The following is a 14,201-nucleotide window of genomic DNA, read 5'->3' as shown; positions in this document are numbered from 1 at the left end:
TAGACTTCTAGGTAGAGACAAAGAATAGGCCAGGCCTTTGGATTCAGGGAAGGTGGAGGAGGAAGCAGTGAGGAGAGTAACCAGAGGACTGGTGGAGGGAGCGTGAGCCCTGCTGACTGGTCAGGTAAGAGGAAGATGGAGCACAGGCCTTGGGATTTGGGGGACGGGCCTATCCCCGAGGGCTTAGCCTGACAAAAGAAAGGTGGGACCACTTCCTCAAGGCCATGGCTGACCTAGTTCTTTCAGTTGCTCTTAATGGCTCTGATCACAACCTCCTGCAACTTTGTGTATGTGAGATGTGTCCACTTTGACACACACAGCTCTAGATCAAGAGTCAGCAAACTAAAGCCCTCAGGCCAAATTTGTCTGTTTTAGCAAATAAAGTGTTATTGGGACACAGTCATGCCCATTCAGATTGCCTAGGCCAGCTTCCACACTGCAGCAGAACTGAGCAGTTGCCAGAGACCATATGGCCTGCAAAGCTGAAAATATTTACTGTCTGTGCTTTTAAAGGGAAAGTTTGCTGACCCCTTCTCTCCCTCTTTCACTATAGAAATGTTCTGTTGTTCTGTTACACAAGATATTTAATAGGACGTTTAGGTTGCTCCCAATTTTTTTTGCTATTATGAAAATGTTCTAATAAACATATTTAACTGTATTTCTTTGCTCATGTGCACACCACAAGTGTCATTCCTGGTTTGTAGGATATGAGCATCTTCATCATAGATTCTGTCAAATTGCTCTCTAATGTAGCTGAAATAATTAACACTTCCATCAGCATATAAAGAGTTCTCATTTTCCCCTATTACCCTAAAACTTAGTATTGTGTGTTGTTAGACTTTATTAGTTAGCAGTCTTTTATTGTTTGTAGATTCCTTTGGGTTTTCTGGCTGTAAATGATAGTTTGCTCCTTTCTTTTCCTTGTCTTGATGCTCTGGCTGCGCCCTCCATGCAATACTGCAGTTTGTTCAAGAAACAATTCAAAATTTTGTTCCTGGCTCTAATGCTTAACATTTACCACCTAGTATGGTGTTCTACCATTAAGTATAATGTTTGATGCAGGTTTGGGTGGATTTTGTTTGTTTGTTTATTTTGGGAGAACTCAACAAGAAAAGCATCTGGACTAGTTGTTTTTTGTAGATGGCTACTCAGTTTGTCTATTTCTTTTTAATTAGTCTTGGCAAATTATCTTTTTTCTAGAAAATTGTCCATTTCATCTAAGTTTTTAGTGTATTGGCATAAAGTTTATAATCTTATTTTTGTCATTGCAGCTAAATCTGTTAGATCCCTTTTGCACAGTAATGTTTATTTTATTGGTCTTTTCAACAGTGCAGCTCTGTCTTGTGGCCCTAGTATTAGTGCTTCTGTTTTCTGTTTCATCAGTTTCTGACCTTCACTATCATCTTCCTTCCACTTCCTTTGGGTTTTCACTTACTCCGCTCTAAAATTCTTTGATACTCTGCTCATAAATTTTCCATATTTCTTCTTACCTAATATCACTAATAAGGTTACAAATCTTTCAAATTCTGCTTTAGTTCCTCCCCCACCCCCAACCTGGGGTTTTTATATATAAGTATTCTCATTTTTAGTTTCACCTAAATAGTTTTCATTTCCATGTGATTTCACCTTTGAGTAAAGAGTTTTCTAGAAGTGTTTTAAACTCCAGATTTGGAGTTTACTCAGCTCTTGCTTGTGGTCAGAGAACACGGTCTGTACGAAATTGATGATCTGATATCTGCTGAGGTTTGTTTGGGGCCTGGCCCACTCTATGTTTCTACTTCGAAGCAGACATCTCAAACTTGACCTCCCCAAAATGAACCCATGATCTTCCCCCAAAATGTACTCTAATTGTAATCTTCCCTGTACGCATCTGTCATCTCTGACTCCTTTCTTTCCCACATACCCAGGTCATTTTTTATAAATGTTTCTTGTGTGCCTGAAAGTAACATATTGGGTTCAGGGTTCTACCAGGGTCTATTGATTAGAATTACTAATAGTATTAAAGTCTTCTGTATCCTTCTTTTGGCTGTTTGGTCTATCAGTTACTGAAAAAGGTCTTAAATCTCCCACTGTGATGAAGGATTTGGCAATTTCTCCTTGTATCCAGTCACTTTTGCTTCATACACTGTCTTTTTTTTTTTTTTTTTTTGACCTCTAACATACAAGTTCTGAATTGTTATATCTTAGAAAATTGTTCATCATTTTGTGTTGACCCTCTTTATCGCTAATAACATCTCTAGCCCTAAAACCTATTTTGCTTGATTTTGCTATGGATATATCTTTCAGTTAGTTTTTCTCTAGTATACTTTTTCCCCCCATCTGTTTACTTTTGGTGCCCTTAGGTTTTAAATGTCCTCTTATAAACAGCATAGAGTTGCATTTTATTTTCCTTGGCCAACCTGTTCATCTCTGTTTTAATAGGTGAATGTAAAATAATTTCTACCTCTGGTTTTATACCATTTATAGACCATTCTTTTCACTTTGCTGCCTTTTTATCCTTTTCTACCTTCTGTTATATTTTAATACCTGTTACTACACTTTTCTCTTTTCTGTATTGGCAGTTATACTTTCTATTCTTTCAGTGATCCGTCTGAAGTGTTTGAAATACATACTTGACTTTACAAAGCCAGATAATTACCAATTATCTTTAGCTTCCTCCTCTCAAATAAATGAAGCTTCTTAGGACACTTGAAACTCTGCTTACCGTCTCCAGTCCTACCTGTTATTGTGTTCTGTGCTGCTTGTTCTGTACTCCACAAACTAATCACCACCACTTACGTTCCATAGCAGGTGCTTGTTTACATCGACTTCCGGGTTTACCAGTTGTTACTTGCATTTTTCTAATTTCTTCTCTTTAGAGTTCTGCAAATTCACTATGAATTTACAGACGAGATTTTATTTTTATTCTGTTCTGGAGTTTATGTGAGGATCCTGGTCTTTAATCAATTTTGGAAGTTCTTCAGGAACTGCGTCTCCCACATTCTTTTCTCTCCTCCTGGAGCGCTGATTGATTGGACCTATGAGTTCGTCTCACTTTACCATTCCTGTCACTTCCCCTTCTATATGTTCCATCTGGCTTTTCTGGCTAATTGCTTCGCTCTTTCATCCAGTTCAGTGATTTCCTCTTCTGCTGTATCTAATAGGCTTTCTTGCCTCTTCCTTTGGGACTTGAATTTCGATAGCTGTATTTTTCAATTCCAGAAATTCCTTCTAAAACCTTTACGCTCCTCTTTAGTGTCTTGCCCCAAGTGTCATCTTTTAATCCCCCACCCCTACCCCGACCACCACCTTTTTCTTTCTATAACCGTGAGCTCCAAGCAGGCGAGGACGTTTGGTTTAGTGTTGTCATCCCCAGTGCCTCCAAGACTCTGAGTGAGCGCTATCAGGTGACTTCGTGACAAGTGGGAACAGAAGGATGCTGTGCTGCAGCCTGGCGCGCTCTCTGACCTCCGCCAGAGCTGCGAGCCTGCTCCCCCTGCGGCCTCGCGAGGTTTCCAGTCTCCTCTTAGCACTAGCCTCAGACTGAGGACCCCCACCCCCAACCGCGCCCGCCTCTGCGCAGGCCGTGACGTCACCGGACTGTGACGCGCCCTGGGAGGCCCCGCCCCATCGCGGCGCTGGGCCGGGAATGCAGGCTAGCTGCGCCGTGACGTCACGGGTCCGGGCGGGCGGATTTTGCATCGGCCCAATGGGAGCGGCGCGCCGGCCTCCCCTTTAAGGAATGTTGTGACCTGACGTCACCCGGGTGAGTTACCTCCCCGAGCCGCCGCCGCCGGGCTCAGCGCGAGCTCCGGAGCCCTTGAGCGCGAGGCGCGGAGCCCCCGGAGCCCCGGAACAGCAGCCACATCCCCGCGTCGCGCGCCCCGGAGCCCCGGCCTGCGCGCCCCGCCGGGCCGGCGCGATGCCCTCTGACCGGCCTTTCAAGCAGCGGCGGAGCTTTGGTGAGGCCCGGCGGGCGATCTGCGAGCGTGAGGTGGGGGCGTGGGGGTTGGGGGTGTTGGCCGACCGACCCGACTGCCGCAGGTGACGTCAGCCCCGTGACGTCAGGCTCGGCTGGAGCTGGACCCCTGGGGCTGGGAAGCGGGCTGGGGCCGGGGCTGGGGCCTCCGCCTCCCATCCCCGTCCGGTGCCGGGCCGTAGGGCCAGACGGCCGTGGGGGCGGGAGCTCTGGGGAGGCGGGGCGGGGTCGGGGCCGCCCCTCGGATACTGGCCGGGCAGAACCGCGAGAAGGACCTCGGCCCGGCCTCATCCCCGACTGCTGTCCGCAGCCGACCGCTGTAAAGAGGTGCAGCAGATCCGCGAGCAGCATCCCAGCAAAATCCCAGTGAGTTCCGCCGCCCCCTCCCATCCCCGCCCGGCCCAGGCCGCGCCTTGGGCTCACGCATCCCCCGCCCCGCCCCGCTCCCAGGTAATCATCGAGCGCTACAAGGGTGAAAAGCAGCTGCCCGTCCTGGACAAGACCAAGTTCCTGGTCCCAGACCATGTCAACATGAGCGAGCTGGTCAAGATCATCCGGTGCGCGGGCAGCAGCTGTCAGAGGGGTGCTTGGATTCTGCCGGAGTCACGCAGAGGGGCTGGGTCCTTCTGAGAAGGAAGGGGTGGGGGTGGGGCGTGGGACGAGGTGCTGAGTCCCTGTCCTGGGGAGGTGGGGAAAGGCCAAGGTCAAGGCTGGGGTCACTGTCCGGTCAGAGGTGAGAGCCTCTAGAAGGGCCTGGGCTGGGTGTGAGGTGGAGGATTAGCATCATTTTGAGGGGGGGAGGGGGGCGGGGGAGCAAGGCTACAGTCGCCCAACAGCCAGGCCCCTCACGGTTGTCTCGCTCTACTGCCCACCTCAGGCGCCGCCTGCAGCTGAACCCCACGCAGGCCTTCTTCCTGCTGGTGAACCAGCACAGCATGGTGAGCGTGTCCACGCCCATCGCGGACATCTACGAGCAGGAGAAGGACGATGACGGCTTCCTCTACATGGTCTACGCCTCCCAGGAAACCTTCGGCTTCTGAGCCAGCAGTAGGGGGGGGGTTGGCTAGGGAGTGGGGGGGCTCTGTCAGGCTCTGCCCAGGGAGCTCCTGGCATCTGAACTGAGCTGCGTCTGCCCCTGCCCCTGGTGGGCTGGGCAGGGATGCCACCTCCTAGCCAGGGGGCGCCCACCACACCTACTCTGCCCCTGGGTGGATCCTGGCGCAGTCGTGTTCGGGTGGCCCCTCTGGGTGCTGACTGGGATGGGGGAGGGTGGGGAGCAGCCCCCAGCACCCTTGCTCTGTGTGGTTCGTCTTTTTTTTAGGCCCCTGCCTGTCTGCCCACCTGTCCCCCCCTGACCTGAGGCACTGCCCATGCCTGGACCTGCCCACCCCTGAAGGACTGGCCCCTGGCTCACCGGGTCTTGACACGGTGTATGCATCTGTGGTCACTGTCCCTCTGCAGAATAAAGATTGCTCAGGCCTGCCTGGCCCTTTGCCTCCAGCTGCTTGGGGAGTGGGGAGGGCTGCGGGTGGGGCTGCCCCACGCCGTTCGCAGCTTGCCGGTGCACAGACCTGTGTTCTGTGGACTCAGAGAGCATTCAGGAAACCCATGCCTGTGTGTAGTGCAGGTGGTCTTGGGGGCCAAGCCCACCCCTTCCAGGAGCGCAGTGTGGTTCCAGGGTAGACATTTTCATAACAAAAAACATTTATTTAGTAGCCACAACCTAACAAAACCCTGCTCACCTGCTTCTTCCCCTCTCCTGCTTGGGAGTGGGGGGCTCCTTGGTGTACAGAGCCACAAAGTGGGGGGTCCAAGTGGAGATGCTCCTGGCTACTCCCGACAGGTCTTGCTGTCAGCCTTGGCTCCTCAGTGGTACCAGATATTCGTGACTCAAACCTCATCTGCCCTAGGACTTGCCTGCTGGCAACTCTGGTAGGGCTCGGCCCAGCTTCTGGCCCTTTCACCCCCTGGAGTCTGTGCAGCCATGTGCCCAGCCAGGCCTACTTGAGCACAAGCATGGCCTCCGTGCCGTCCTTGGCGGTCAGGTAGAGACCATGTGTGAGGTAGTACTCCCGCCGCAGGAAGGCATAGAAGTAATCAGAGATGAGCAGGATCTGCGGTGAGAGAGAGGTTGTGAGAAGCTTTATGAAGCTTCTCCCCCTGAACCTTGGGTCCCTGAAGGCTAGGTAGGTGTTGGGGAGACCTTGCCCAGGGACCCTCCACCTCAGGGCCTACACTTGACCCTGCAAGGTCCCTGGCATCTCAGAAGTTGCCCTACTGCCCTCCCCCCCCGCCCCCCCCACCATGGTCTACACTTCCATCCCAAGCCCTGGCCTCTGAACTCCAGGTGCCCCTCCACCTCAGCTCCTGGGTGCCCACTGGCCCTTCCACCCAAGCCAGGTCCCCTGTCAAACCTGTGTCTCCCACTGGGAACCCATATCCCCCATCTTCCATCCAAGTGTTCAGGCCACAGAATCAACAGACTTGTCTCCTTCTATACACCAAGCCACCAAGCCTATCAGTTCTGTTTCTACCTGTCCCCACAGCTACCGCCCTGGACAAAGCCTCTGTCATCTGAACAACAGTGGTCTCCTCTCTGAGCTTCCTGATCTCAACTCTCCCACCCAACCCACCCTAGCAACAGAGGTTGCTTTTCAGTCTGGTCATGTTACTTCCCAGCTTAAGATCCTCTAAAGGCTTCTCATGGCGCTTAGGGTGAAGATCAAACTCCCTGGGGCACTGAGGCCTTGCACTTGTCCCTGCCTGTGTTCGTGCTTCAGCCTCTCCCGTGCTCCACCTCACTCAGCTCCAGCCACACTGGCCTCTTCCCTCCCAATACAGGATCTTTGCTATTTCCTCTGCCTGGAATGTTCTCTTCCCTTTCATCTCGTCAATGCTTGCTTGTCCTTCAGGACTCAGGAAGGACCACGTCCACAGAGAAGCCCTCCGTCACACCCCAGATTGGGTCTTGGTCCCATTAACTTCCATTTGGTAGCACAAACTCATCCAAATTGCAGTTTTGCATCCATCTGTGTGACTACCTGATGACTGTGGCTCTTGCCCAGGCCTGGGCAGCATCCGTGAGTGATTCTGCCACCACGGTGTCTGGCCAGCTTGGTCTGTCTTTTCTGTCTGGGCCTCAGAATAGAAAGGGCTCTAGCAGCTCAGCCCACCATCCCCCTCACTGAGGCCCAGAGGGGAACAGGGATTTGCCAAGGTTCCCCGAATACTGGACCCTCAGTCCTACAATCCCATTCATCCCAAACTCCCAAGACCTCCAGTGCCTGGAACAGGAGGGGCAGGGCCCAGACCTACAGAAGGATGAGGGGAGAGGGGCTCACTACTGCAGACACCACCAGCTCTCAGGCACTTAGACGCCTCTCAGATTTTCAGCACCAATCACCTCAGCACAGATGGGGAGATGTAAGCTCAAAGCTGGAGGAGCACCTAGCTAGGGCCTTAGAGCAAGTCAAAGGTTGAGCCTGGCTTCTCAGCCTCTGACCCCAGACCCCTGTTCTGGGAAGCCTCTCTCACACTGTGGATGGGAAAGAGAGCATGGAGGTGTCTGGAGGTGGCACTCAGAATCCACACCAGGATGGCATCAGGACAAGGACCTGCCACTGTCACCACAGGAACCCATCTGGAAGGCTGATGGTTCCCATCTTAGAGATGCGGAAATTGAGAGGCAAAGGGTTCAACAGGTGGCCTAAGGCTATACTGGGAGAGCTGAACTAGTGGCCATAACCCTGCAAGGCGACGCACCTGGGGCCCAGTGTGCAACGGGCCCAGAACTGCTGCTGAGGGTGTTGGAGCAGAGAGCCCAGGGAGCCCCTGAGGCCTTGCCCTGCAGCTGCCCACGGGGCGCAGCTACCACAGCAAAGGCTGCCCTAACCCCCGGCAGCCCCTTTCTCACCCTGGCCCGAGGTTCCCAGGCTGGAGCTGGTGGGGGCTAATCCCCAAGCCAGGTCAGATGAGGGGCAAGTGCAAAGTCACAGTTCACAACAAAACAACTCCAATGTCACACATGATCAGCTAGTCAAATGGGAAGTCAAAATATTAGGTTATTAGTTTGAACGCTATGCAACTGCCATTTTTGCAGATCAAAAATGGTTGAGTATTGCAATTTCATATGGTTCAACTTAATATAAAATGGAAAAAAAAGCAAGAAATAGTAGAGTAAGTATATAATCTAGAAGTCCCAGAACAAATAACTATAAGACCTTAGGCAGCTATTCTTTTTCCTTGTAAGCCTTAACTTTGTAAATTATGTATACATGTTATGTTGTATAAAATAAAAATAAATTAAAATAAAAATCCAATTAAAAACAATCAGCCAATAAATGATTGAATAAATAAATAAATGAGGGAGAATTCATTTTGGAATCCTTACAAAAGAATTCCGAATAATACGAGGGTAAGTCAAAAATTATCCGCACTCTGATTATATTAAAACTTCTGTAAGTTTTACAGCCAGAGTATGGATAATTTTTGACTCACCCTGATACATGTAGAGACTCTCCCCTCAGGAGGTGGAGCTTAATTCTTGCCCACTCCCCACCCCCTGCCCCCAAGGGAAGGCTAGACTTCGTGATTCACTTCCAAAGAACAGGGAAAGAGAAAATAGTAACTTTGCACTGGAGAAGCCTGGCAAACACTATCTTAACCAAATGATGAAGGGTAAACAGCATGAAATGGGGCTAGTGTGTACTGCCTGAGCATTCCACAAACCTAAAACGCGGCCTCATGATGAGAATAGCATCAGACAAACCCAGAGGGGACACTCTACAGGATACCTAGCCAGTGTTCCTCAAGACTGTCCACGTCACAAGAAATTAGGAAAGACAGAGTGTGAGCAGAGGACACGGGGGAGACGAGACAAAATGTTAATGTGGTACCTGGGACTGAATCCTGGGAGAAAAAGAAGACATTACAGGGAAAACTGGTGAAATCCACATCAAATCTGGAGTTTACTTAGTAGTAATGTACCAGGGGTGGTTTCTTGGTTTTGACAAACATACCATGGTAATATAAGATGTTAAAAACATGGGAAACTGGGTGGGGGCCTATGGGAACTCTCTGTACTATCTAAAATTATTCCAAAATTTAAAAGTTTATTTTAAAAAGCAACATACTATTGTTATATGCAACAACATGAATGAGCCTCAAAAATACCTTGCTGGGGCTTCCCTGGTGGCGCAGTGGTTAAGAATCCGCCTGCCAACGAAGGGGACACAGGTTCGAGCCCTAGTCCAGAAAGATCCCACATGCCACGGAGCAACTACTCCCATGTACAACTACTGAGCCTGCGCTCTAGAGCCCGCAAGCCACAACTATCGAGCCCACGTGCCACAACTACTGAAACCCACGTGCCTAGAGCCCGTGTTCCGCAACAGAAGCCACATCAATGAGAAGCCAGTGCACCACAATGAAGAGTAGCCCCACTCTCCGCAACTACAGAAAGCCTGTGTGCAGCAACGAAAACCCAACACAGCCAATAAATAAATAAATAAATAAATAAATAAATAAATAAAAATACCTTGCTAAGTGAAAGAAGGTTTTAGGAAATGTACATTAAAATTTGTGTTTTTCCGTTTAATAAAGGAAATTGAAGATGATGTGAAGAAATGGAAAGTTATCCCATGCTCTTGGACTGGAAGAATTAACATTGTTAAAATGGCCCTACTACCCAAAGCAATCTACAGATTTAATGTGATCCTTATCAAATTACTCATGACATTTTTCACAGAACTAGAACAAATAATCCTAAAAATTTATGGAACCATAAAAGACCCAGAATTGTCAAAGCAATCCTGAGGAAAAAGAACAAAACAGGAAATACAACCCTCCTAGACTTCAGACAATACTACAAAGCTACAGTAATCAAAACGACATGATATTGGCACAAAAAAAGACATATGGATTAATGGAACAGAATAGAGAGCCCCCAAATAAATTCACACACCTACAGTCAATTAATCTTCGACAAAGGAGGCAAGAATATACAATGGGAAAAAGTCTCTTCAGCAAGGGGTGTTGGGAAAGTTGGAGAGCTGCATGAAACCAAAAGTTAGAACACACCCTCACACCATACACAAAAATAAACTCAAAATAGCTTAAAGATTTAAACATAAGACATGACACCATAAAACTCCTAGAAAAGAACATAGACAAAACATTCTCTGACATAAATCATACCAATGTTTTCTTAGGTCAGTCTCCCAAGGCAATAGAAATAAAAGCAAAAATAAACAAATGGGACCTAACCAAACTTACAAGCTTCTGCACAGAAAAGGAAACCATAAACAAAATGAAAAGACAACCTACAGAATGGGAGAAAATATTTGCAAATGATACAACTGACAAGGGCTTAATTTCCAAAATATACAAACAGCTTATACAACTCAACAACAAAAAAACACACAACCTAATTGAAAAATGGGCAGAATTAAATAGACATTTCTCCAAAGAAGACATACAGATGGCCAACAGGCACATGAAAAGATGCTCAACATCACTAATTATTAGAGAAATGCAAATCAAAACTACAATGAGATACCACTTCATGCTGGTCAGAATGGTCATCATTAAAAAGTCTACAAATAACAAATGCTGGAGAGGGTGTGGAGAAAAGAGAACCCTCCTACACTGCTGGTGGAAATGTAAGTTGTGCAGCCACTATGGAAAACAGTATGGAGGTTCCTCAAAAAACTAAAAATAGAGCTGCCATATGATCTAGTAATGCCACTCCTGGGCATATACCCAGAAAAAACTATAACTCAAAAAGATACATGCACCCCTATGTTCAGAGCAGCACTACTCACAATAGCTAAGACATGGAAACAACCTAAATGTCCATGGACAGATGAGTGGATAAAGAATATGTGGTATATATACATAATGGAATATTACTCAGCCATAAAAAAATGAAACAATGCCCATTTGCAGCAACATGGATGGACCTAGAGATTATCCTGCTAAATGAAATCAGAAAGAGAAAGACAAATACCACATATCACTTATATGTGGAGTCTAAAATATGACACAAATAAACTTATCTACAAAACAGAAACAGACTCACAGACATAGAGAACGGGGTTGTGGGGAGGGATCAAGTGGGAGTTTGGGATTAGCAGATGCAAACTGTTATATATAGAATGCATGAACAACAAGGTCCTACAGTACAGCACAGGGAACTATGTTCAATACCCTGTGATAAACCATAATGAAAAAGAATATAAAAAAAGAATGTAGGGACTTCTCTACATTAAGACTCTACATGGTAGGACCTCCTAGGTGGCGCAGTGGTTAAGAATCTGCCTGTCAATGCAAGGGACACAGGTTCAATCCCTGCTCCAGGAAGATTCCCACATGCCGCAGAGCAACTAAGCCCATGTGCCACAACTATTGAGCCTGTGCTCTAGAGCCTGTGAGCCACGATTGAGCCCATGTGCTGCAGCTACTGAAGCCCATGCACCTAGAGCCCGTGCTCTGCAACAAGAGAAGCCACTGCAATGAGAGGCCTGCGCACCACAACGAAGAGTGGCCCCCTGCCCCCGCTCTCCACAACTAGAGAAAGCCCATGTGCAGCAACGACGACCCAACACAGCCAATAAATAAATAAACAAAATAAATTTTTAAAAAAAGTATGTATAGCCAAATCACTTTGCTGTATAGCAGAAATTAACACAACATAGTAAATCAACTATATTTCCATTAAAAAATGAAAAAATATTTGTGTTTTTCGCTGTATCTAAGTTTTACATAAGAGAAATGTAAGTAAGTATTGAGCTCTGGTTAATGATATACATGCTGAAATATTTGGCAGGAAAGGTACTGACGTCTGTACTTCACTTTGAAATACATTACAAAAATAAGATGGTTTGAGAAATGGATAATTTGTGATCAGCCAAGTATAGTAAAATGTTAATGATGGAGTCTAGGTGGTAGGTATACAGGTATGCAAGGTTAAGTCTTTCAACTTGGCTGTGTGTGAAACTTTTCATAATTAAGTATCAGGCAAGGGTGGTGCGGAGGGAAAGAGCCCTGCGTGCTGGCTTGGTCTGTCTGGAACCGAAGGTCACTAGTCCTGAGTGGGTGCCCTGCCCCTGCCCCCAGGGAGAGGGCATCTGGGGGACACGCTGGCCTGGAGGCTCCACTCTCTCAGAAGGAAGCCCCTAGCTGTCACAGGCTGGCTGAGACAACCTCTTCTGACCTAGAGGCTTTCCATCTGGGCTGAGGAGAAGGGATTTCCCAGAGGCCCTGGGATTCAGCCAAGACAGCATCTCCAGACCCAGCACCCCTTTGCCCAGTCTGGGGAGGAAAAGTTGGGAAAGGAGCAGTGGAAACAGCACGGGAAGTTAGTGGCTGTGTGACCCTGCATAAGTCGCTTCCCTTTCCCTAAGCGGCACTTTCCTCACCTGTAAAATGAGTGATAAACTCTAGTTTATCACTTACAACAGTGGCTCCCCTAGTCCTTGCTCTGTCCCTCTGTGCTTTCAGAGACCTAAAGAGCAGCCCATTCTTTATTTTTTTTTAATCTTTTAATAGTTTTAATTTGAAAACAAAAATGAAAAATGTCTTTATGGTGTATAAAACCTAGTTGTGGGGAGTTCCCCGGTGGTCTGGCTGTTAGGATTCGGCACTTTCACTGCTGTGGCCTGGGTTCAATCCTTGTTGGGGGAACTGAGATCCCACAAGCCAAGTGGTGCAGCCAAACAAAACAAAACAATCCTAGTTCTGGATTTCCAGTTTATTATATGAAAGTGAGAATGACATGATTTAAGGACTAAATGCTTTCTAGGGCAGTTAGTGGTTGTAACTCTAATGGTCGGTCTCTGAGAGAAGAGAAAAACACCTAGCTCTGATAAATGCTACCCATTATAATATTCTTATTAATAAAAATGCTAAGACTCAGGCATTAATTTAAGCACTTTACATGTGTTAAAACAGTTAATCCTTGCAATAAGCCTTCAGAGTAGGTACATTATAATTATCCCATCTTATAGACGAAGAAACAAAGGTTCTTCAAGTAACTTGCCCGAGGTCATACAACTAGCAAGTGTCAGAGGCAGGCTTGAATCCAGACCATCTGGCATGAGACACCACACGCGTACCCACACTGCTGGACAGCGTCTCTGCTCTAGTGATACTTTTGGAACAGCCCGTTCTTTAAAGCTGCCCTCACCCACTGCAGCTGAGCCCCGGCCTCTCTATTGCCATCAACCACCAGGTCCCACCATTATCCTCCTCAGAATTCCAACTCAGCCCCCTTTTCTCCCTCCCACTGCCCCCTCTTGCTCAAAGGCCTCCCTCATTCTCCTGGCCCCTAAGGGATCTCTCTGGCTCTCTCTGTCTCTCTCTCTCTCTCTCACACACACACACACACACACACACGCACGCATGTACCATAGGAGCCCTTCACTTGCCCGCTCAGAAGCCTCCAGTGCTTCCCCCTCCCTGCGCCACACCTGTGTGTCCCCGTAGCCCTGAACTCAGCTTGGTCCTGCAAATGCTGTGTGGCCACACCTTGGTGCCTTTGCCGTGCCCCGCCGCCAGGCCGGGATGACCTTTCCCCCAAAGGGCTCCTTCTCACCCCTGGAGAGGCAACCTCTCCATCTCCCACCCCTGGAGTCTTCCCTAACCCCATGCTCAGTTACGCAAGCCCTGAAGTGAAGTCACTTCCCAATGGCCTCCCCACCGAATGGGGCAGCACCTGCTCCAGCTCTACAGCCTGCAACCCGCATGGGGCTGGCGCCCTGGCATCAGGTTGCTGATCCCCTCCCCTTGGCACTGCCTCAGCGAGGCTTCAGTCAGACCACATTCCTCTCACTGGCAGCCATGAGGGCTCCAGGCTCCCTTCTGGGCCATGATGAAGATGAAGACATTTATTTACTTATTTATTGGCCACGCAGTACAGCTTGTAGGACTTCAGCTCCCCAACCAGGGATCGAACCCAGGCCCCAGCAGTGAAAGCACCAAGTCCTGACCACTGGACCACCAGGGAATTCCCAGAAGATGAAGATTTAATGGGGCAGCTGATAAAACGGTGGCCAGGGACAGAGAGGGGTGAATCAGAAGTGTAATGAAATGGTCAGAGCACGCTCCACTACAGGGTAGGAGCGAGGAGAGAAGGGGAAACCAACATCTGAGTATCTGTCCTGGGCCTGGTCCTTTAACAAAAAGCACGTCATTGAATCTTCACAACACCCTGGGGCAGGGCTTATAAGCCCCACTTAGAGATGAA

The 14,201-nt window shown here is 48.3% G+C and overlaps 2 protein-coding genes across 3 annotated transcripts in view; one reads left to right on the top strand and one right to left on the bottom strand.

Annotated features, from left to right (window-relative positions):
- The first annotated feature begins 3,721 nt into the window (after positions 1–3,721).
- MAP1LC3A (microtubule associated protein 1 light chain 3 alpha) lies at positions 3,722–5,446 on the top strand. Its single transcript, XM_057700793.1, has 4 exons — positions 3,722–3,941; positions 4,269–4,324; positions 4,409–4,515; positions 4,836–5,446. Exons 1-4 carry the CDS (start codon positions 3,902–3,904, stop codon positions 4,996–4,998), a joined length of 366 nt encoding a protein of 121 aa, XP_057556776.1. The 5' UTR covers positions 3,722–3,901; the 3' UTR covers positions 4,999–5,446.
- Positions 5,447–5,644: 198 nt separating this feature from the next.
- The window catches only part of PIGU (phosphatidylinositol glycan anchor biosynthesis class U), a 96,973-nt gene continuing 88,416 nt past the window's right edge, over positions 5,645–14,201 (bottom strand). For both annotated transcript variants that reach the window (XM_057700791.1, XM_057700792.1), the window contains one exon: positions 5,645–6,072. In XM_057700791.1, the coding sequence (XP_057556774.1) occupies positions 5,959–6,072 (114 nt within the window). In that variant the 3' untranslated portion in view covers positions 5,645–5,958. The remainder of the gene's footprint in view (positions 6,073–14,201) is intronic.

This window comes from Hippopotamus amphibius, chromosome 12 (assembly GCF_030028045.1).
Source record: "Hippopotamus amphibius kiboko isolate mHipAmp2 chromosome 12, mHipAmp2.hap2, whole genome shotgun sequence".
In the NCBI taxonomy this organism is placed as follows: domain Eukaryota; kingdom Metazoa; phylum Chordata; class Mammalia; order Artiodactyla; family Hippopotamidae; genus Hippopotamus; species Hippopotamus amphibius.
This window is presented reverse-complemented; position numbering and strand designations above follow the sequence as displayed.

What these genes read in the sequence shown, in the direction of transcription:
- MAP1LC3A (XM_057700793.1), top strand. Translation starts at nt 3,902, where the DNA reads ATGCCCTCTGACCGGCCTTTCAAGCAGCGGCGGAGCTTTG. An exon ending in AGCATCCCAGCAAAATCCCA is followed by an intron (nt 4,325 to 4,408) that starts GTGAGTTCCGCC and finishes CCCCGCTCCCAG; the next exon opens with GTAATCATCGAGCGCTACAA. An exon ending in GAGCTGGTCAAGATCATCCG is followed by an intron (nt 4,516 to 4,835) that starts GTGCGCGGGCAG and finishes TGCCCACCTCAG; the next exon opens with GCGCCGCCTGCAGCTGAACC.